Source organism: Prunus mume, linkage group LG5 (genome assembly GCF_029339155.1).
Source record: "Prunus mume cultivar Tortuosa linkage group LG5, ASM2933915v1, whole genome shotgun sequence".
NCBI lineage: Eukaryota > Viridiplantae > Streptophyta > Magnoliopsida > Rosales > Rosaceae > Prunus > Prunus mume.
This window is the reverse complement of record NC_142702.1, coordinates 26,619,160-26,641,230: the sequence shown is the minus strand read 5'-3', so window position 1 is coordinate 26,641,230 and position 22,071 is coordinate 26,619,160. Positions and strand designations below refer to the sequence as shown.

At 38.6% G+C, this 22,071-nt stretch overlaps 5 protein-coding genes across 6 annotated transcripts; 2 read left to right on the top strand and 3 right to left on the bottom strand.

Moving 5' to 3' along the window:
- The first annotated feature begins 709 nt into the window (after positions 1 to 709).
- Positions 710 to 7,193, top strand: UGP3 (UDP-glucose pyrophosphorylase 3). The gene is given in 19 exon segments (XM_008235567.3): positions 710 to 1,006; positions 1,008 to 1,520; positions 1,738 to 1,918; positions 2,007 to 2,156; positions 2,267 to 2,428; positions 2,543 to 2,715; positions 2,826 to 2,852; positions 2,854 to 2,890; positions 2,964 to 3,130; positions 3,938 to 4,096; positions 4,322 to 4,413; positions 4,501 to 4,595; positions 4,727 to 4,804; positions 4,991 to 5,086; positions 5,387 to 5,461; positions 5,533 to 5,624; positions 5,726 to 5,888; positions 6,441 to 6,501; positions 6,800 to 7,193. Coding segments are annotated over 19 exon segments (2,589 nt in total). The 5' UTR covers positions 710 to 851; the 3' UTR covers positions 6,913 to 7,193.
- A 240-nt stretch (positions 7,194 to 7,433) lies between these two features.
- On the bottom strand, positions 7,434 to 9,595 carry LOC103332811 (U-box domain-containing protein 1-like). Its single transcript, XM_008235566.2, is given in 2 exon segments — positions 7,434 to 8,389; positions 8,392 to 9,595. Coding segments are annotated over 2 exon segments (2,070 nt in total). The 3' UTR covers positions 7,434 to 7,523.
- A 3,615-nt stretch (positions 9,596 to 13,210) lies between these two features.
- LOC103332810 (LOB domain-containing protein 21) lies at positions 13,211 to 14,041 on the top strand. Its single transcript, XM_008235565.2, has one exon. The coding sequence runs from the start codon at positions 13,254 to 13,256 to the stop codon at positions 13,878 to 13,880; it is 627 nt and encodes a 208-aa protein (XP_008233787.2). The 5' UTR covers positions 13,211 to 13,253; the 3' UTR covers positions 13,881 to 14,041.
- A 518-nt stretch (positions 14,042 to 14,559) lies between these two features.
- On the bottom strand, positions 14,560 to 16,040 carry LOC103333047 (sequence-specific DNA binding transcription factor). 2 transcript variants are annotated; one of them, XM_089052704.1, is made up of 2 exons: positions 15,157 to 16,040; positions 14,560 to 14,878 (listed from the first exon to the last, which is right to left on the bottom strand). In XM_089052704.1, exons 1-2 carry the CDS (start codon positions 16,038 to 16,040, stop codon positions 14,860 to 14,862), a joined length of 903 nt encoding a protein of 300 aa, XP_088908830.1. In that variant the 3' UTR covers positions 14,560 to 14,859. The 2 variants fall into 2 exon arrangements, with proteins under 2 accessions (XP_088908830.1, XP_088908831.1); XM_089052705.1 differs by having other exon boundaries at positions 15,140 to 15,851.
- LOC103332809 (pentatricopeptide repeat-containing protein At2g40240, mitochondrial) lies at positions 15,139 to 17,493 on the bottom strand. The gene has a single exon (XM_008235563.3). The coding sequence runs from the start codon at positions 17,171 to 17,173 to the stop codon at positions 16,187 to 16,189; it is 987 nt and encodes a 328-aa protein (XP_008233785.2). The 5' UTR covers positions 17,174 to 17,493; the 3' UTR covers positions 15,139 to 16,186.
- Positions 17,494 to 22,071: the final 4,578 nt, after the last annotated feature.

Below are 22,071 nucleotides of genomic sequence, written 5' to 3'. Positions count from 1 at the left end.
AAAAGAAATCTCAATAAGCCAATAACATTTCCTTGAAAGATATTGAGGAAATTTTCTCTATTTTCCACATAAAAAATCCACCAAGAGGTGAAAGTGTACAATGCATGGTTTTTGGGGTTAGAATAATTAAGGTTTGGAGAAAGGGAACGAGAAGAAATGAGCATGGGCAATGACAATAGGAACAATTTTAGGGTGTGGAAATTTTAAAAGGGGAAATAGTATATATGTGTATTAGGCCTATACTAATTTTTCTTAGGTGACAATAACACAATTTTCAGAAGATATGTATTCTTAATTGCATGATTTAACTATAAGGGGTACCCCAAAGTCAACTTTCTGGATGTGTTTATAAATGGGTTTTGAGTGTGTGTAATGATAGATATGTTTAAATAGTGCTTGGGTTTTTTTATAATTTCAGCCTCCATTTTTGGTGTAGTAAAACTCCCTATTAATTTATGGGCCATTTAGAGTAATTCAAAATCCTAATTAAAAAAAAAAAAAGTAACATAAAACGAAAAAACATAGAGGGAGAAGACTGAAAAGCGTATAGGGAAAAAAATTGAAGTACTATGAAATAAAACGGACCAGTCACAGATATCCGAATAATAGCAGGTGGAGACGAGTGAATTAGGACACGTCATCAACATCTACACTCTCCGCGAGTCCACCGTTGGACGGTTCTCTCTCCTCCCTCTCTCTCGCGCTCTCTTCAACCTCGTATATTCCTTCAGCATCTCCTTCTTATCCTTCCCTCCCTTTTCTCTTCTTCGTTTTCTGCTCCATTTACAAAACCTCTCTGTCTCCTTCTTCTTCATCATCATTTTCAAAGCCTACCATTTTCTCTGTAAACAATGGCGCGCACAACTCCAATACTTAACCACAACAACACACACTTGCTCTTCACCTTCAAAACTCCAAACTCTCATTTCAACTCTCTCAGCTCTCTCCGCCTCACCAAACACCCATTCTCACTTTCTCCTTCTTCTTTATCGTGCTCGCCTTCTTGTTGTATTACGCGTAACCACCGTGCCAGTAGAGTACGCGCCGTCAGCTCCCGATTTTGATTTTCACCAAGAGCTCTCGCGCCTCAAGACGCTCCGTTCCAGGCTTGCCGACTCCAATTCCCTCCGCGCCAAGCTCAGAGTGATCGAGGGCGATCCCAGAGTGAAGCGGTTCTTCAATTCAAGCAGCAATGGCTTCTCTATGGTTTTAGCTTCTCTCAATTTGACTCCTTACGAGTTGTTTTTGTTCAAGTGCTTGGTTGCAGCGGGGCAAGAGCACGTGCTCGGTTGGGGTTTTGAGTTCGTCCAGAGCGAGATGGAATCGGTGAGGAGCTCGGTGAAGAGCGCGCTTTATGCGCTCGTCTCAATGATTGAGAAATTGGATGTGAATGGCGAGGGTTCGGGGGAGAAGATTGGTGGCGTGGCTTTGAATGATGAAGATTTTAAGGACTTGAAGAAGCTCTTAAAGAATTTGGGAGAAATTGAACAGTTCTATAACTGCATTGGTGGAATTATAGGGTCAGTTAATTATTTATATATTTTATCATCATCTGTTAATTTTAAGTATAATGATTTCATGATTTAGTCTTGAGTGTAGTTTTTCTATTGTTACATAATCAGCTGCATCTTCCTTTGTTTACATTGATAAATTTACTTCTATAAGTGGTTTTGAATTAGGATGTATATTGTTACCTTGTGCAGATTTGAGATGCATCTAATTACATACTTGGTGCAGATATCAGATAGCAGTATTGGAGCTCCTAGCCCAATCAAGTGTTGAAATGCAGACTACAAACTGGTCAAAGAGCATACAAGAGCACATGGAATGCCAGTTTTTGGAAATTCACGCTCCTAGTGGACTTGATCTTTCTCAAAATCCAGAATATGCATCCCAAGCTGCTTTATGGGGAATTCAGGTTAGTGCCAGGCTGTACTGTTCATTCAACGTGAAGGATGATGATGCAACACAGGTTGTCTAGAACTAAAAGATCTTATCCATTTTAGGGATTGCCAGACCTAGGTGAAATCTATCCTTTGGGAGGCTCCGCGGACAGGCTTGGTTTGGTTGATCCTGACACAGGTGAATGTCTCCCTGCTGCAATGCTTCCTTATTGCGGACGGACTTTATTGGAAGGTCTTATAAGAGATCTTCAGGTATAAGTTATCTGTTTGTCAAGCTTGCAACTTGACAAGAATAACATTAGAATTATTTTGTAGATGACAGAAGGTTTATGCATCTAACATTTGTGTGTTTCAATTGCAAGGCTAGAGAGTTCCTGTACTTCAAGATGTACGGGAAACAATGCATCACCCCTGTCGCAATCATGACAAGCTCTGCAAAGAACAACCATGAACGCATAACTTCTCTTTGTGAAAAACTTGAATGGTTTCGAAGAGGTCGATCAAGTTTCCAACTTTTTGAACAGGTTTAATGTGCGAAACTACGAGGATATTTGCTATTATTGCTTCTCTATAGTGGAATAGTTTCTGTGGTTTGAGCAATGAATACTATTGCTGAGATAATTACTTGTGAATTTCAGCCCGCTGTTCCAGCTGTTAGTGTCGAGAATGGGCAGTGGGTAATCATGAAACCTTTTGCACCCGTATGCAAGCCTGGTGGTCATGGGGTGATATGGAAACTTGCTCATGATAAAGGTATTTTCAAATGGTTTTATGATCATGGACGGAAGGGTGCAACTGTACGACAAGTTAGGTGAGCCATAAGTAGTAATTTTAATAAGTCCATTGTTCTTCTTCAGTTGGAAATTTTTCATAATTTGGATGCCAAACTCTGCATTTACATAAATAATGGTGACTTTCCAGCAATGTTGTGGCGGCTACAGATTTGACCTTTGGCACTGGCTGGGATTGGTTTACACCATGGAAAGGTACACTTGTTTCAAGTAGTTATTTTAGACCCCCCTCCTTTTCTGGCACCTGCTAAATAGCTTTATGGAACAGAAACTGGGGTTTGCCTCCTGTAAGAGGAACTTGGGTGCTACAGAAGGAATTAATGTTTTAATTGAGAAAAAAAATCTTGATGGAAGGTGGGCATATGGTTTGTCGTGCATTGAGTACACAGAGTTTGACAAGTTTGGGATAGCAGATGGACCTCATTCTCGTAATAGGTATACATTTCTGTTAATTGAAATTTGTAATCTAGTTTATATGATATGGTGTGATCTGATATCCTTTATGCCTGAAGTTAGCATATGACCAATATGCTTACTAGCATGCCAGTAATACAATACTTTTTTCTTCTTCCTGTTAAGGATATCCAATGTTGTTATTCGGTGACACAAAATTTTGCTTATTTTTCCAGATTTTCTAATATACTTTTAAGTGCTGAGAAGAGTATTGCTCCCAAATATTCTGAAATCTTCTGTCATGTGGGTTCAGTTATAGGTGGCAAATCACAAATACATGGTTCTTGATTTGATAAGTTTGGCAAATATCATGACAAAATAGTAAATGTTTTGAATTCATTTAATCATAATATGGAAGATCTAGGTGCTTCGATAATTGCATAAAAGCACCAACGATATACAAGTTATCCCCACTTGTGCTGAAAATGAAATAACTCAGTAATGTTCTTTTTTTCTTATGAAGTCACATTTGGAAAAGATGGGGTACATGTTAGGATTATAGACCCCCTTATCTTAATTGCAACTTCTTATGCATCCTCTAAATCATCTTTGATTAGTTCTGGTTTAAAGGTTTCACACAGGATATGTTCCTTTATATGTTGTCTGTAGAGGTACATTTGTTGACTGAATATCTGTAATGATTATTGTCTTGTGCAGTTTGATATTGTCTCTTGGTTCATGAACTCGTCTTATAAGTTCTTGGGCCATTCATTTCTTCTGCCATGGTTGTTATTTTACGGTATAAACTTTCAGTATACTTCAACATTAACCATCCTTTCTATTTCCAAGGTTGCAGGCAGAGTTCCCCGCCAATACAAATATCTTATATGTAGATTTGCCTTCAGCAGAGTTGGTTGGGTCAAGTAATAGTGGAAACAGCTTACCAGGCATGGTGCTGAATGTTAAAAAGCCAATAACATTTGTAGACCATTTTGGAAAACCACACAGGTACTTTCTTGAAACTTTTAAATGCTGTTTTCCCAAGTGGCTATGTTGTCTGTGTCAATGATACTTGATACCAGATCATGCAAAGATAACCTCAAAGAACCTTCTTTCATCTATAATGACTATTAATGCTAACCATTACATATACACTATAAAAAGAGTCAGGACTTGTAGCCCAAGCACACATGAATGATGTTAGCCTGACTGTAATCACTTTTCAATTGCTAGTGTCTCTGGTGGAAGACTTGAATGCACGATGCAAAATATTGCTGACAGCTTTGTTAATACATGTCCATCTCGATATTATAAGGGTGTTGAAGGTATAATTTATGTTTAAATTGTGGCATACCAATTCCTATTAACGTTTTATGCTTATCAAAAACTTCAATTTCTATAACTGTTGGCAGATAAGCTCGATACTTTTGTTGTTTTTAATAAACGAAGAAGGGTCACGTCATCTGCTAAGAGGAAAAGAAGACTTGCAGACAAATCTTTACACCAAGTATGTACGTGTTCTCTGTCCCCAATTTTGGGAGTAGCTTGGACTGAATGAAGTTTACTTTTTGGCATAGCATAGTTGGTGGACATGGTAATTTTTCTCCCTAAGTTAATATGTTTGAGTTTGAATTGCAGACTCCTGATGGTTCACTGTTGGATATCCTACGGAATGCCCATGATCTTCTTTCACAATGTGATATTGAACTTCCTGAGGTAGATCCTCTTACATATTTTGTAGTAATGTTGCCAAACTTACTTCCACTTCACGTGAGCTATCACTAGACACTAAGTATTGGCTCAATGTAAATTTAATATATCCTTCTAGCAAGCTGTAGAGTTTTTTTTGTGAATTTTCTTTTTATATTCAATTATGGTATTTTACTTCACACTACGCTGCAGATTGAAAGCAATGAAAAGTATTTAAGTTCTGGACCACCATTTCTTATCCTTCTGCATCCTGCTCTTGGCCCACTTTGGGAGGTCACCAGACAAAAAGTAAGTCAATGAGAATCTTGCTAATGTGCCTTTTCAAGGTTCAACTCATTTTTCTCCCTTGACTATGGGGATCGTCATTTACTTTCCTACTGTAATTATGATTTCTTCTGTTACCAATTACCATATTAAGATGCTCTCTGCATTGAGTTATGCTTGCTTCTTTTTCACATGCTGTAAAAGTCAAATGGCCATTTTGAAATTTCATTTGGCATCCAAGACTCTATTGTTTATTTATTTACTTACTTCATTCAAATATTGAAGAACTCAATAGTTAAGCAGTAAATTGTCTTTGCCTATCAGTTCTATGAAGGCTCAATATCCAAGGGCTCTGAGTTACAAGTAGAGGTTGCAGAGTTTCTCTGGAGGAATGTTCAGGTTTGTACTATTCAAATAGAACAATAAGGTAAACTGTTGTTTCCTTAGCTAATCTATTTCCTATATTGCAGCTTGATGGAAGCCTGATCATAGAGGCTGACAACATTATGGGCTCAACTAAGATTGATCAAAATGGTGAACCCCTTTTACAATATGGACACAGGTAGCATGTTGCTCTGATTTCTACTACTTATTAAGTTCTGTTCAGAAATGGTGAACCCGTTTTACAGTTGGACTCATACTTCCAATCTACTCATCCTGTAGGTGTGGAAGATGTAAATTACAGAATGTCAAAGTACTGAATGAGGGAATTGACTGGACTTTTGGAGACAATGTATACTGGAAGCATGATGTTCAACGCATCGAGGCATGTAAGGTCGTACTGCATGGAAATGCTGAATTTGAGGCAACTGATGTAATCTTGCAGGTTAGATTGACAACCAATCAGTGTAGATATGCATGGAGGATAGACAAATCGTTGAGCAAATATTGAATTTCAGAGGCTTTTTTAAACATTAAAAAGTTTCATTCTATCAATTAAGGATAAAACCTCCTTTTACAGATTATATGAGGTACTTCTACTTCAGTTCCTGCCATCCTAGACATATTCAAATCATTAAGAGCCCGTCAAAAAGCATTTTTTCAATAAATAAATTATTTTACTAAAGATGGCTTTGGGGATGTGATATCTGTGTTACTAGTATTATAGTATAAAATCTACCCATGCGATTGCTTTTATTGTATTGAATTCACTAAAAGGCAAATGTTTCAAAATATCTAAATTTAACAGGTTTTTAATATTTAAGTCCAATTTGGACCTTGTAATTTCCCTCAATGATTTTGGTGAATGGAGGGTTATACATTCAATTGTTAGGAATTCACCTCTCCAGTTGGCTTATTCTGAATTATAAGCTTGTTATAAATTTATCTTCCAAGTCAAATCTAAGAAGCTCCTTTTGCTGCTTACTAACTGATGCAGGGAAATCATATATTTGAAGTTCCAAATTCCTACAAAATGAAGATCACACAAGGAGATTCAGGTTTGTAGAGTTATGAGGCTTTCATGGTATAATTGGCTGGTTTGTCTGTAGACTTCAGATATCTAACGTCCTACTAGAATTCATTTCCCTTAAAAAGCATACTCTTACTATCATCAAGCCTAACATTTCATGGAACATAGGGATTTGCTTGCCAGGAGGTAGAATCAAGCCTAACATTGATGATAACTGTTAGAACTGACCCCCTCTCTAATTTACACGCTGACCCGAATGCATTGTGACATACTTACATGTGTGCCAGACCATGATCTATTCATCCATCATTTCATTGATTATACAGGTTTAGTGGTCCGATTAGATCCTATTGAACAGAACATGATGGATAGTGGAAGCTGGTACTGGGAATACAGCATAAAGGGCACACACATTCAGTTGGAGATGGTAGAGTTGTAAAACACTGTAAATAGTACTCATGCTTACCATAGGTGAATCATGGTTCACAGATGGATACCGAGGTCACTCATATTTCAGGCATGTTCAGGTCTGTTAGGTTTAACATGGTTAAACCATTTTCATCTTCAAGCTAATTTCTTTCTTATGTAATAGTAGTATAATTACATCTCTTTGTTCTTTTATTATTGGCGAGGAGGAGCAAAGTTTGAGGGCCTCCTCGAAAGACTGATGTAAAAATAAATGAAGTTAAGCAATCAAATGTATTCAATTATTTCATTTTACGAGTAGAATTGCTTACAAATGTTTCAATTATTGCTTTCGAGTAGAATTGCTTAATCTGGCAAGAGATGTAGCTCTTATTTCTTGTTTTTTAGATCATAAAATGCATTTTCGTGAGATCTTTACATCCAATCTTAGCGAAATGAAAAGTGGTCTACAAAGCTGAAGGAAAATGCCACCATCGCTATGAAAAAATGAATATTATTCTGGAAACAAACAATAATTTAGCTTTTGAGATCCACTGGCAGTAATAAATCAACACCACTTTCATTTATGTGCTTAAATCTTCACAAATTTACACTTCTGTATCTAACAAACACTCTTTGACACTGTCATCCAATCTGATTCTGAGATTGAAAGCAGCACCTATTAAGTAATCTAAGCAGTGCATCGGCTTTTCTTCGAGCTTTCAAGGATCCATCAGCAGCCAAGCCCTGAAGAGAAGGAATGCTACGCGGGTTCATTAACAGCCGTCTCGCAACCTCCTCTCCTCCATCTTTGCACAGCCCCAACAGAAGAGTTATCGAATTCTCCTTCCCTTTCGGAGAACCAAATCTTAAAAGATCAATAAGAATAGGCACTAAAATCCTGCTCTTCCCAATCTCCTCCAGCCCTTCAGAGCAACCCAAAAGTAGAGCCAGCACAGCCAAGGCATCATCTGTAATGCCTGCCTTGTCATCCATCAGCAGCTCAATAAGCAGAGGAACCGCCCCAGCAAATACAACACTCACCTTGTTAGCATTGTAAACTGCAAGGTTAAAGAGTGCTATGGCAGCATCCTTTTTACCAGCTGGAGTGCCTTCTTTCAAAAGCCCCACCAATGCCGGAATGGCTCTAGGGCGCTTCCCAATGGTTACCTTGCAGTCATCTATCATTGACAAGCTGAAAATTGCTGCTGCTGCATTCTCTCTTGCTTCCATGGTGTTCCCTGATTCTAAGACATTTACTATGCTGTCAATTGCTCCGGCCGCCATGATCAGAATCTTGTTGTTGTTGTAGATGGAAAGGTTAAGTAGCGCAGTGACAGCATTTTCCTGAATTCTTGGTTCGTGGGATCTCAGCAATGTCACTAGAAATGGAATAGCTCCTGCCTCAGCTATTATCCTTCTATTGTCCATGCCTGTTTTGGCAAGTAATCGTAGCTCATATGCTGCTTGCTTTTGGATATCTGGTGAGCCAGTTGCTAGTTTTCCCACAGAAACTCAGCTGTCAATTTGACAGCATCAACGGCAGCTTTCACAACAGAAATATGATCAACAGCATGCTCATACAAGTCTCTTTTGCTGTTGCTCCTCTCCAAATCTGAGGAAGACGATGGTGAGGATTGAACTTGGGGAACGTTGTTCTCCTCGCACCATTGTTGCATTAGACTCTTGAGTGCATAGTTGGGTATAAGTGCCATGTGAATTAGCTTCTGACCACTTTTGGGGCATGTTTGGTGCCCTGAATTGATCCATTGGGCAATCGAATTTCTATCATAAGTGTGGCCGGATGCTACAATAACAGGATCTTTCATCAAGTCTAATGAAATAGGGCAGCGGAATTCGTCTGGGACATTGGGGATCAAGGATTGAGAAGATGAAGAATGATCATAATATCTATTTGAGGGTGTAGATTGCACTTTTAAGTCCTCTTTGCTGGGTTTTTCAAATTCGTCGTCAATAAAAATGATGGATTTGCAGTATGAAACAAGAGATGTAAGGTTGTTTATGTTTGATACCACAATTAGTCCACCACTCCCTGCTTGCTTGTGAGCTTCTGCCTCTAGCTTTAAAGTTTCTTCCTCATAATCCATGGTGTTTCTCAGACCAATGCTGCAAAGTATATCTTTCACTTTCACCGAGTCTATGAACCCTTTGTTCTTCTAGTTCTTCTCACTGTTGCTGCCCATCAAAACTAGAAGCTCTTCTCTTCTTTCCAGCTCTTTAAGGTCAATGAACAACTCCACCCTTTTTGCTTGCCTGTGAAGAAGCTCAATTTGCTCTCTGACATCTGCTGTAACCTTAAGCAAACTCAGAGGTAAAATATCAAGTGCCCTCCCCAGCTCCTTCACTAGCACATAGAACTGATTTGAAACTAACTCTGTCTGCATAAGCCCCCACAAAAAGCTGCCATCTTTGCAATCTTGGATCAGAAACTTAGCTCTTCGAATCACGGAGAAAAGCTCGGTGAGGCACAGGATCGAAGACGGGGGAAGCGGGCCATTTGATTCTTGAATCTCTTCGAACAAAGAAGTAAGAAGCTTGATCCTCCTGATCATGGTTGAGATGTTCCTAGCCTGCAGAACTGGAAGCTTTTCCATGGAGCACACCTCATTGCATGTGTGAATCAATGATTGTAACAAAGACCCTGTTGGCAAAAAGCCTGTGGAAACCATCAGAGGAGGAACAAGAGCAACATCCATGGTATATCTATCAACTGCTTCTTCTAAATCTGAATATGTTTCTGTTAATTTCTGTGCCAAATTTTTCTTTTGGTTAGGAATTGAATTTCCTTGGAACGTTAAAGAACAACAACAACAACAACGTTTGTTTCTTGAAACAAAAAATTACATATACTAAATTTTTGATATTAAAATGATGGCCAGAGAAAGGAACATTAATCTAATTGCATGGATTCTTGACTGTTTCTGTTTGGAAAGTTGACATTAGAAGACAATAGAAAAGGTGGTAAGTGAAGGAGTGAGAGGGATTCATGGGATGCTGCCACTTGGAGGGACGTCCGGCCTTCTAGGGTTAGTTATTTTCCGCCCCAGTTTTCATATTAAAAAAATTTGCCAGAGACGTTGAATGGAAGTGAAGCCATTTCAAACTTGAATTCGGTGACCCAATTCGTTGCAACTCTTTTTCTTTTATGTCCACATATGGAATGTCTTGTTAGGAAAGCATTGAGCCTTCGGCGCAGCAGAGACCATAGCCGTGGACTTTTGGTAACTACAGGTACTTATTTTGTACTAGTTTCTTACTATCTCTAATATTTTATGATTTTTCATGAAACCGATTTCACTCTATTGCTTAGAAGTTACAATGTATGTTATTTGAAATATATAATATTATATACTCCGCATTCTTCATTTTAAAGTCTTTTTTATTTTTGTATTAGCAGTATCGGGGAGGCGAATGTTGAACACAACACATCAGCTGTTGCATGAATAGATTCTCTTAACTGGTGGCACATCGAATTGTGATTTCACCCTTACTTTTAATCACTTGAGTTATAAACCAATATTAATATACCTAAAGACAAAAAATAAAAAAAATCTAATTATACATTACTACAATTTGGATATTACATGTATATATACATATATTAAATAATAATAAAATGAGCTCACCACAGAAAACGACCAAGCAAATGCGACTTAATTGTGAGGACAAATTGCCAAACATGAACATTAGAAAGAAAGGGGAAGAATAAGTCAAATGTTCAAAATAAAAAGAGAAGAAGAGCATGGATTAGTTGTTGCTAATTTATAATTGCTTCTGTTTTAGCAAGATAAGTTCTACTTAAACTTCAAATTAACCAAGTCTACTAATCCTGTAAACATAAGTCGGTCTAATTTCATCTCATCCATTACACAAATGTCATCAAGTATGACGAAGATGATTAGAAGATGATGGTGACAATGTTTTCTCTTTCTTTTTTGAAAAAAACTTACCATAATAATAAAAGGATAACTTCCAAAAATAGAAGGATACCCTATTGTTTCCCAAAACCTAAAGGACCGAGGATGTCAAGGTAATCTACTTAAAAACGTTATTTTCTATGTAGTTTTCACATATCCTTTGTGAAAGTTTTCATCTCTCTTTTGGGAGAGTTTTATTTGTATTGTTATGGCTTAGTTTTTTCAAGCTTTATCTCTTTCTTAGTTTTTTTTCAAGCATTATCTCTTTTTGATTATTCTGAGTTTACAATCTTAGTTGGAATGTTTATGTCAAAGTTCCTTCAATTTTGCGTGATCTTTAGTGAAGGCGCACCATATTATCTTAATTTTGATGTTAAACCGTTTCGTTATTATAATGACCATTTGTGGCTAATTTGTATTGGCTTTTTGTGACTAATGGTTTTTTAGACTAATGAATGCAATCCTAGAATTTCAAAAAAAGGAAAAAAAACAGTGAGAAGGCCGTTTGACTTGGCTGTTGGCTAGCCACTGAAACAAACTTTTTCATTTGGATTATGTGCTATTAGTCGACTTCTCGTACATTAATTAATAATTACATAATTATAATAATTACACGTCAAACAATAAATCCATTTGCGTATCCTGCTAACAACAAATTCAGAACAAAAAAATAATAATAATCCTGCTAACAACAAAAGAATGAAAGCTCCATCGTATGCTATGCAAAATTTATTTATTTTGAATTACAATAATCATGTTTCTTAACATCATATGCATATTCTATTTCTTTTGTCCAAAGTCCTCTAGCAATTCACATGCTACTTCGTCTTCTGACCAAAAAGAAAAGCATCATATTGGCCCTGCCATGTTATAGTCAGCCCATGTTGCCTCAGGCTTCTTTATTTTTGAGGAGTGCTAGGATTAGTCGTTCACGTACATGTAAAAAATTGTTAGTCATTCAGGTCATAAGTCACACAATGCATTATCGGCTCACAACCACCTATACGCGCTCAAACAACCGATACAATAACGTGCGGTGGGCCTACTACAAGTCAAATCTAGAAACATGAATAAGTGGAAAATGGTGGGGAAAGTGGAGCAAAGACCATCATGCCCAAAGTCAAGCCACAAAAAATATGCTACAGCCTATGACACCACTTTTCTTTCTTTCTAAATCCCCAAAAGAAATAAATAAAACCCAAAAGAAAAACGAAAATGTCAATCTCTATCAACCCACCCTAATGATTCATTTTTGGGCCGGCCCATATTCCTTCCTCTATGCACATTCGGCCCCCACGCTTTTTTCACGAGCGTGTCGGGCAGTAGTTGGGTTGGGTTTGAAAGGCAAGCACCGCGTGAGGATCACTTCCGTCATGTCGTTAGGTTTGTGTGGTCTGGGAAAACGACAGCCATTTCAACAAGTGGGCTCTTGGAGTTGGAGGAGCACTATTCTCATCTTTGTTCCATTTCCACTTTCTTTTGCCACAAAATGTTTGAAGTGACATTTTATTCCTCATTTGCTCAAAAAATTTGGTGACAAAATTGAAGTGTTCTTCAAAATCAAAGTTCAGAGGACTAAAGAAAGAGTTTGGCAAAATGTCAACAAATCAAAAAAGAAAGAATGTGCCAAATGATTAGCTTTAGGTTCATTAGCATGTAGTGTATGAACTCATTTGATCATTTACTTAATTTTATGAAAAAACGATATCTTATCAGACATTTTAAACGTACAATTTTGATTAATGATCTTGTTATTTAAAATTCAAACTTATGGCTATCACAATTGTACGAAGACTTTTACGTTTTTAGGTACTAATCATGTTTATTTCATAATTGGCATTGGTTTCTTTCATTTGGTTTGATTGCAAGATGCAAAAATATGTTTGATCAGAAGCATTAGAATCATTTTGACGACCCAATCCAGCTGGAAAAATGGTTGATGATGGATTTTTATGTTTTTAGGAATTAATCACAAGCAAGATTAATGGTGTTATAGTGATGTTTTGGGCACCACCATAGGTTATATAGATTCAAAGTTCATCTTTTTACACCTTGCCATGTTTCCTTCTTGTGGACAAATCCAGCTTTCTCTTGATATTTGATTTACTTTTCTGGTGAAATTTCCTCTGTCAGTCAAATGAAATATGTCATCTTTGTTGATGAACCATCATATCCCATTATAACCCACCAATGGCGCATGATGATGGTGCCCCATCTTCAATTATTTGGCTTCTCTTTTTTATTCCCAAAAAAAATTCACAAATAATCATTTCAGAAATTAAATTAGTAAAGAGAAAAAGGTCAATCCAAACCACAAATGGACCATGCAAAGTGTTTGGACCCTGCAACCTGCATAACACACTCCATCCAACTGAAGCATAATTTAGAAAATAAACCATTTAAAACTTATTTTTTATGTATATATATATATATATATATGATGGAAAGGAGATTACTCATTATAGAATTGGAAGTGGATTTAGCTAATGAAGCCATGAACATGAAGGGAAGTCATGAGCCTCGTTCAAGCTCATCCTGTGCAGCTTGCAAGTTACTGAAAAGAAAGTGCAGCCCCACCTGCATTTTCGCACCATATTTTCTCCCCGACGAGCCCAAAAAGTTTGCCAAAGTTCATAAAGTGTTTGGAGCAAGCAATGTGAGCAAGATCCTAACTGAAGTGCCGGAGGAACAACGCGAGGACACGGTGAATTCGCTGGCTTATGAGGCAGAGGCAAGGCTGAGAGATCCGGTTTACGGTTGCATTGGTGCCATAGCTATGTTGCAGAGGAAGATGATTGAGCTGCAACATGATCTGGCTATTGCTAGAGCCCGTCTTGCTTGTTATGCTTCCAATTCTTTATCATCATCACCACCAACAGCTTCTGCTTCTTCTTGTTATGGTGTCTTGGATGATCAGCTCAGCGAGGCTGCTTTCAGTGCGGTTGGCTTTCCTGCCTACAGCGGATTTAGTAATAGTTTCATGAGCCAGAGTGCACCTGAACTGATCAGCCATAGCCAGCATGGACAAACTAGTGATTTTAGCTGTGCCCCATATATACTGTGAATTTTATTATGATCTCTTTGTCTCTCCCTCTGTGATGGTAATTTGGGAATATGTGGCCTTAATTTGTGATTATAATAAAGTAATGGGATCGGTGAGAATTTAAAGCAAAGGGAGGGGCAGCATATTTATTTTCAGCTCAGTCTCCTAGTTTGAGAACCCAATTCGTGTAGCTGATCACCTCACAGAACACTTGCCTTTAGATTGTTTTCCAGGAATGAATTGTGATTAGTAGAATAGAATGCAAAAGTGGCTGTTGGTGCTTCTACAATGCTAGAAAGAGTGTGACTTGTTTAAGTGTTCTTCTTGTTCTTCCATTAACCTTTAGATGCTCCCAAACAAGTTTGAGAAGCCTGGAAATCTGAAATTTCGAAATCTCAAACACCATCTGATCCAAGATGAAATATCAGCAGAAAGCACGCTAGTTGTATGCATGTCTGGTGTGACCAATTTTCTCTAGCCAAGCATTCCGAGAAAGGGAGACTTTAACTTTACTAACTGTAGCATTGCGAATCCAAAGATTTACACAGTACAGAGATTAAGAAGAATAGTTCAACCTCAGAAAATCCTCCATCAAGCAATCTATATAAACCAACTTCCATTGATTGATTCTATAACTCAGAACAGAAACTAGTGATCAAATTAGCATTGCCATTCAAGAGAAAAGCTGATACAATCCATGTAATCTATGAATGGAGCTTGATCATTATCAACAAATAATATTACACTACAGAAACATAAAAAGTACAAGAAGTCTGTAGGGCTAACAACTAGTCATGTACACCAAGAAACATTACAATAATTCATAAACATAGGCATCCAAAGCCTTGAACTTGAAACTGCATATATATAAATCATGGAGCTCATGATGTGTACTTCAGAAGTAGCGATCTGGATATCGAGCTTTCCACTTAGATTTCTTACATGGTCTGATTTGTGGCATGACAGAAACAACTTCCCATTTGAAAACGGAGAGTCAACCTCAGCTTATAACTTCGTTCCTGTTTAAGGTATGAGAAATAACAAAACTTATCAGATCATGAATAGAAACCAATCTCAATCAAGTAAAGCAGTGAAAAGAATTTCACCAAATCATCACATACATATTCTTGAGACACAACAGCTGATTTATACAACGAAGTTAGCTGGAACCAACCAATTTAAAATATAGACAGAAAGAGTAAGCATTGAAACCAAAACTGACCACATTGCAAAAATCTCTAAGCAATCAAACAAAACCCAGAATGTATTTTTCAAGCTACCTCTACAAGGAGCACACCTGGGGCGCTTCATCTTCTCCAGCTCCACCTGAGCATCCTTGAACATATTCAACCTCTGGCACTCGAGTTCTTTTGTGAACTCCATCCTCTGTTTCTCCAGCTCCATCATCTGCTCCTGTTTCAAATTCTCCATCCTCTCGTATAATTCCCCAAATTTCAATATTGCCCCCGCCAATTCCCTGCACGCCGCTCCACCCGATAACCCCACCGCCTCCATCCGACGCTTCCTTACACCATCACCATTACAATCCTCACCATCTTCACATCCAATTGAGCTCTCCCTGGACCCACCCGGGGGCTTAGGCTTAAGGTCTAGGGATTTGACAGTGAGAGTGGGAATTGAGGGCTTTCTTTTGGTCGAAACGGCGGCGTCCGGTGAAGAGCCGATGAGGGAGTGGAGGCGGTGGTAGAAGGGCCACGTGGAAGGGCTAGGCTTAGACTTTTCCAGTTTGTACTTTTTCTTCAGGGTGTCGATGCGGTTTTTGCACTGGACGTCCGTCTTGGACGCCTTGACGCCGCCGTTTAGTCCAGAGTTAACGGCGTCCGCCACCTCCTTCCAGTCATTCTGACGGAGATTGCCGCGGTTCAGCTGGAGGTAACGGTCGCCCCACGCCGTGATTAGCGTCGACGTGGCGTCCTCGCTCCAACAGTCATCCCGGCCACCGGTGGCGCGGGTCCGGGTCGGGCGATGCATGAACGGTTTCGGGTTCGGTGGTGGAGAAAGAGGGAAACAGCGGGATTTTTTGGTGTGGGTAATAATGATGGGTTGGGTGTCGATCGAAAGATGAGGAAAAAGATCGGACTGAGAAGGAAATGGAAATCTGGCCGTCCATTGTACCGGCGGTGACGTCAGCTCCTCTATCGGGGTTGGACGGACTACCATACCATTGACCGCTTTAATTTAACCATGTACGACGTTGTCGATGGTTTTAGCTCGGTTTCACTGTCAGCATTTGTTTAGTCTCCGGTTTACTGTGGAAAACGCCCGTTAACACTAATTAATTGAGAAAATAAATCATTTGATTAACACTAAATAATCTCATATTTCTCCTTCAATTTATCGCCCATATCTAAACCCCTGGATTTCATTTCGTCCAAGACCAGTTTTGCCTTGTCAAACCTCTTCAACTTGATGAGCCGATTCGCCAAGCTCCCGAAATTCTCCTTGTCCAGCCACGTGTCCCTCCCGCTAACGCTCCTCACAAACTTCACCGCCTGATCGTAAAAGCCCGCTCTCAGCAGCGAATCAATCACGTACATGTGTGTCGAAAGCTGCATCGGCACTCTATCGTCCACCATCCTCCTCAGCAGCACCAGAGCCCCCTCCACCTTCCCCGCCTTGCACGCGCCCAGCACCAGCGCGTCGTACGTACGCGTGTCTGCCCTCATCCCCTCCTCCTCAATCCTCTTCAGCACTGCAGCCGTCGGATCCAAATCTCCGGAGAAACAATACGCCATCAGTAGATAATTGTACGCTGTCAGATCCGGCGGAGCCCCAAGCCTCCTCATGAGATCCACCACGCCCCACGCTTCCTCCATCCTCTTCTTCTTGGTAACAACATTGAGTATGGGGTGAAAGCTACGCGCGTTCAGGCCGTAGTTTCCACGGGCCATCATTTCCACCAAGCGCAGCGCCTCGTCGACCCTCTCCAGCTTACAGAGCCGCGCGATGAGCGAGTCGTACGCGCTCTTTCGGGCGAAGCCATTGTCGAGACGAGCCAGAGTTCGACAGAGATCGTCGAGTACGGAGAGGGAGGCGTCGGTGCTGGTGATGAACTTGAAGGTGTTGGTGGTGTTGAAGCAGTGGTCCTTCACGCGCTTGTTGAGGAGGTGGCGGAGGCCGTCGAAGTCTCTGGAACGGCCAGCGGCATTGACCTGGTCATCGTAGTAGGCCGAGGTGGGGATGTCGGGGAAAGTGTTGAAATTGAGGCTTTGGGTTGGGAAGAAACGGGCGGCGACGGTTCGGATATATTGGGAATTTAGCGTTCTGTGGAAGAGTTTTCGGAGGAGTGCCATGGTTGGCTGGCTCTGATTCTGAGGGTTTAGGAGGGTTTAAGGCTGCTGAACAGAAGCAGCAGAAGCTTCTAGTCTCAATCAAAACCCCCCCAATTGGGCTTCATTGGGCTGGGCTATTTTCCATTTGTATAAAAAGCAAAAGGGATCTTCATGGGCCAAGTAACGCTGGTTGTAGATTGTATTTTGGGCCTTGAGCCCCCATTTCTCTAACCAAAAAAACCTCGTTTCTAGCAATGCAACGAACGAGACTATTTGACTCCAAGAAGTCATTCCTCCTCGCACACAAATTACAGTTCCATACATGTGTAAAAATTGTTAAAAAAAATATTTATACGAAACATCATCAACAAACGTGCAGTAAACTCCTTCAATATATATAAAAATTCTTATGGTTGAAATTTGTTCACTGGTGATTGATCTGTGAATTTCAATTTTATTTAAACAATTTTCATACCAAAACAAAAGTCCTCCACCTCCAACATATGAACGAGGGCACCGACTTTCCGTGTCCCTCAAAACACTATTATGACTATAAGTTCAGCTATGGACAAATATTTTGCCGTCTATAATGCCGACTAATTTTTGAGGATGGCGACCCAACAACACACATTTCAAAGGTAACAAACAACTTGTTCAATACATTATGGTCGTGACTCGTGTTCTTGGAGAGAGACTTTCTTGCCCCGATGTCAATGTCCTCCCGTCCCTATTTCCCTCCTCATCATGTGATAGGTGATATGACCACCGAGATATGGAATTTTTCCTTGTTATTGGGTTGCCCTTAATCGCAGGCTGATCAATCAAAACCAAAAATTTCTACATCACACCACGAACCCCTAAGAATCTCAGGATAAGCTAATTAAAATGGCCTTTAAGCAAGCTTGTCTTGGTCTGGCTTTTGTGAAAAGACGTGATGGATTATATCACAAACCAGCTGGACAAAAGGGAGACAGACGACAAGCCTGGCCGCCAGGGCCTATGAAAAAAAAGAATATTAAGATCAACGACATCAATGCATGCGTATGGAAAGCATGCATATCCATTGAAGCCAAAAGAAAAGAAGAAAAAAGAGTTAAGATTTTGATCTCTCTCTCTCTCTCTCTCTCTCTCTCTATCGTCGGCGTTCTTATCTGGGTCTAAGTTTGGCTTTCAACTTTATGCCTTTTTCCAACAGGGATGTATTCAGATATACCTCACCATCTTTGTTCCCGTAGGGACCTAGTTTGACCTAGTTTGCTGACTTTCCCTTTTCACTTTTACTATTCTTCTTGAGCCTCCTGGTATGTCTCACTGTCTTAAAAAGGAAAAGTTCAAACTACAGACTTGCTCAAGAACAGTTGAGAGTCGGCATATATAAAATCAGTATCCAACGAATGGTAGACTCGGATTTTTAAAACCCCAATTCTCATATATGTAAAAGCATCTAAGATTACTTAATTATTATTGCGTATAAATTGTTTTCCGGTGATTTTTTATAAGACTTTCCACAAATAGATTCTTCTAGCATGACTCACTCCTACACCTCCAGCATGCGTGTGGTCTACTTTTGCACCACCATAATAAATTGCACGTTAATACTGTAGCCCTTTACCCTTTAATGCTTTTATGTTTTCTTTCTAATTACATACAACCTACACCACCAAATTTATCAAATTTGCTTAGAAAACTAGCATTGTTGGCAACAAGACGACGAGATTTGAAGCATGTTAAATTGCCGTTTAATCATGATTTGGGAGATTTGTCTTTCTTCCTGGTTCTTTCAATGATGATGCAGAGTTATGTTTTTTTTTTCTTTTGTCAACGGAGTTACGTTAGTTTCTGATGTATGACGAAATATGGGTTAATTATGATATGAAAAATTCATTAAAATAAAGTGGCTCAAAGTTGGAAGGAAATCGTGCAAGAGATGAAAGTTTCGATTAAATGTCAATTATGGCGCTAGGGAAAGAAGGAATGCGTTGTTGAGAGTGTTTGTCCCACATTAAAAAGTTAAGGGACTTAGCGTAGGTTTATAAGGAGTTGGGCTACTCCCCCCTTCCCTCAAACTGCCAATTGGTTTTGGGGTGGAACCTCAACTTCCTTCATGGTATCAGAGCAAGGCTTCACGTGTTGGGCCATAATGGCTACATGTGCTCCCACGTCACCCAAAATATGTTGTCCAAGTGTTAGGCTTGAAATTCGTCACACGTTTGGGGCGCGTTGAGAGTGTTTGTCCCATATTAAAAAGTTAAGGGACTTAGCCTAGGTTTATAAAGAGTTGGGCTACTCCCCCCTTACCCAAATTGCCAATTGGTTTTGGGGTGGAACTTCAACTTCCTTCATGGTATCAGAGCAAGGTTTCACGTGTTGGGCCCAACGGCTACATGTGCTCCCACGTCATCCAATATATGTTGTCCACGTGTTAGGCTTGAAATTCGTCACACGTGTGGGGGCGTGTTGAGAGTGTTTGTCCCACATTGAAAAGTTAAAGGACTTAGTCTGGGTTTATAAAGAGTTGGGCTACTCCCCCTACTGCCAATTGGTTTTGGGGATGGAACTTTAACTTCCTTCATGTGTATCGTTGGGATTTTCGGATTGATTCAGAAATTTTGAAGCAATTATAGATTCTGTCAAGATTTATATTTACTTTAATGTTCTATTTTAGATATTTAGAATAAGTTATAATCATGATATTATTTTCCTCATATGATTTTAATTCGGATTTTTTTTTTTTTTTTGGTTAGCTAAGTTTTAGGAATATTATGGAACTTAAGGTTTCCTACGGTGTAAGGATTTCTTTATTTTCTATTTAAGTCAACTCATGACATTGTATTTAGATAATTCAATTTATTATCAATCAAATACCTTTAAGTTTTAGGGAATTTTGGAAAAAGCAAAAGGGGAGAGAAATTTTTTAAAAGAAGTAAAAATGGACAAAAACCTTTATTTTAGATTTCCTTCCAATACATTTGCATGTCTTTGATTTGAAAGTTGAGTGGTTTTTGTCTTTTTGAAAAAAATTGGCTTTTTCAAAAGTGAATATTTTTTATGTCTAAAACCTAAAAAACCTTAAGTTGTACTCAATTTTATGGTGGATTCCAACATTGTTACTTTAGAGTTGCCATTCTATCTCCCTATTATCCTATATCTTGTTGTGTCAGTTTCGAATCCTAATTTAGGGTTTTAATCAAAGCTTCATTCTAACCGACCCTCCCCAACCTTTTTAATTCTATTGTTCTTAGAATAATTTGTTTCCTTTTTAATTAGCATTAAAAAAAAAAAAAAAAGCATTCAAAGTTCCAAGTACAATATAGCTTTTAATTTGTAATTTTTTGCTGTCAAAAAAAGAAAAAAGAAAAAGATAGTTATGAGCATGATGTTGTGGGGGTGCTTACTTACTCAAACAGCATTGTACATTATCTCAATGAACATTTGACCAAGAACAAACTAAACCCTTTGGTATGCATCACACTAATTACTGTCTAAATTTCTTAATACAAATATATATTAATTTAGATAAGTATATTTAACATATAAATATTATTTTTATTAATAATATTTTTTATTTTTGTAGGAAACACATGAAGTGGAAGAAGCGCTCACTTCATTATTCCCCAAAAGACTCACAGATTTATATGAGTTCCTTGTAGTTCACAAGAATATTAGCGTCAGATCCTTCTAATTATCATTTATTTTTTATTTTTTCGGTTAGAGAGTATCGAAGCAGAATCTTGATGATCATCATCTATATCTGATCCTAGCTTAATGTGGAGGTGATTTTGTGCTCATTATAGTCATATTTCTTCAAACGAAGAACTATACCTACCACATTATTTCAAATCGAGGAATTGTGTTAATTAAAAAAGTAGCTGATCTAATTTTCATTCATTCTCTTCCACGTTCCCATTTCAAATAAATAAACATTGCCAATGAAAATATTCGCACCCTTCTCTCTCTATCATTCTCTCTCTCTCTCTGAGAAAACGCACGGACTCACAGAGCATCTTCCAAGAAGAAGTTGATAGGGCGGATCAAAGTCTTGATTTGACCATGGCATCTCTCTGGTAAATGGTAATGTCATGTGATCATATCGAGCACTTGGATCCATATGACTTCTTCCACATACATCAATGACTTCCTTGTATTGTAGTTGTTGTTGTAGATACCCCCAGCTACCTAACAATTTTACAGCTGACCCGACACCGCAAATCTTTTCCTTTTTGTTTTCTTACCATCGGATAAATTTGTCTCAGTATGAGCTGCAACGTACACGCTGTTGAAATGAATATGTGTCGTCTTAATCAAAATCTATACCATGTGTTTTGTTTCTACGTGCTTGCTATTACTTATGTAATTTCAACAATTTATATATACTTTTATGAAATACGTCTAGCTAATACTTTTGAATCATAATTCAAACAATTATGGGTTTCATTTCATGCCAACAAGTTTTTATAAACCTATCCATATCCCTTCTTTTCTTTTTTGTAGGCAAGATCTCACGCCCGCATATAAAATTATAATAGATAGATTTAGTGCCCTTATGATTCTTCAAGGGTCACACAGAACATGGTGAGCGACGGGACTAATTTTGATGTTTAATTATATTAAGGGTTTTTTTTTTTTTTTGGAGGACTTTTCCTATTAAGAGAGTCTGTATTATTCTCAAGTTTCAAACCACTACAGTAGTAGATTCTTTCGCTTTTTTGTTGTTGTTTAAAGTCAAAGGATTTGGAGACACATTTATATATGTATAGGACATCAAAATGAATAAAGTCAAAGGGCCGGCCTCCAACAATAATACAACTCTTAAACAATGAGCATGGCAATCACATTATTTGAGACTTGGGAATAATATTGCATGCCTTGGTTGGACAAAGATGAAATGGACCACATGGCTAGAGGGATTTCCAAGATTT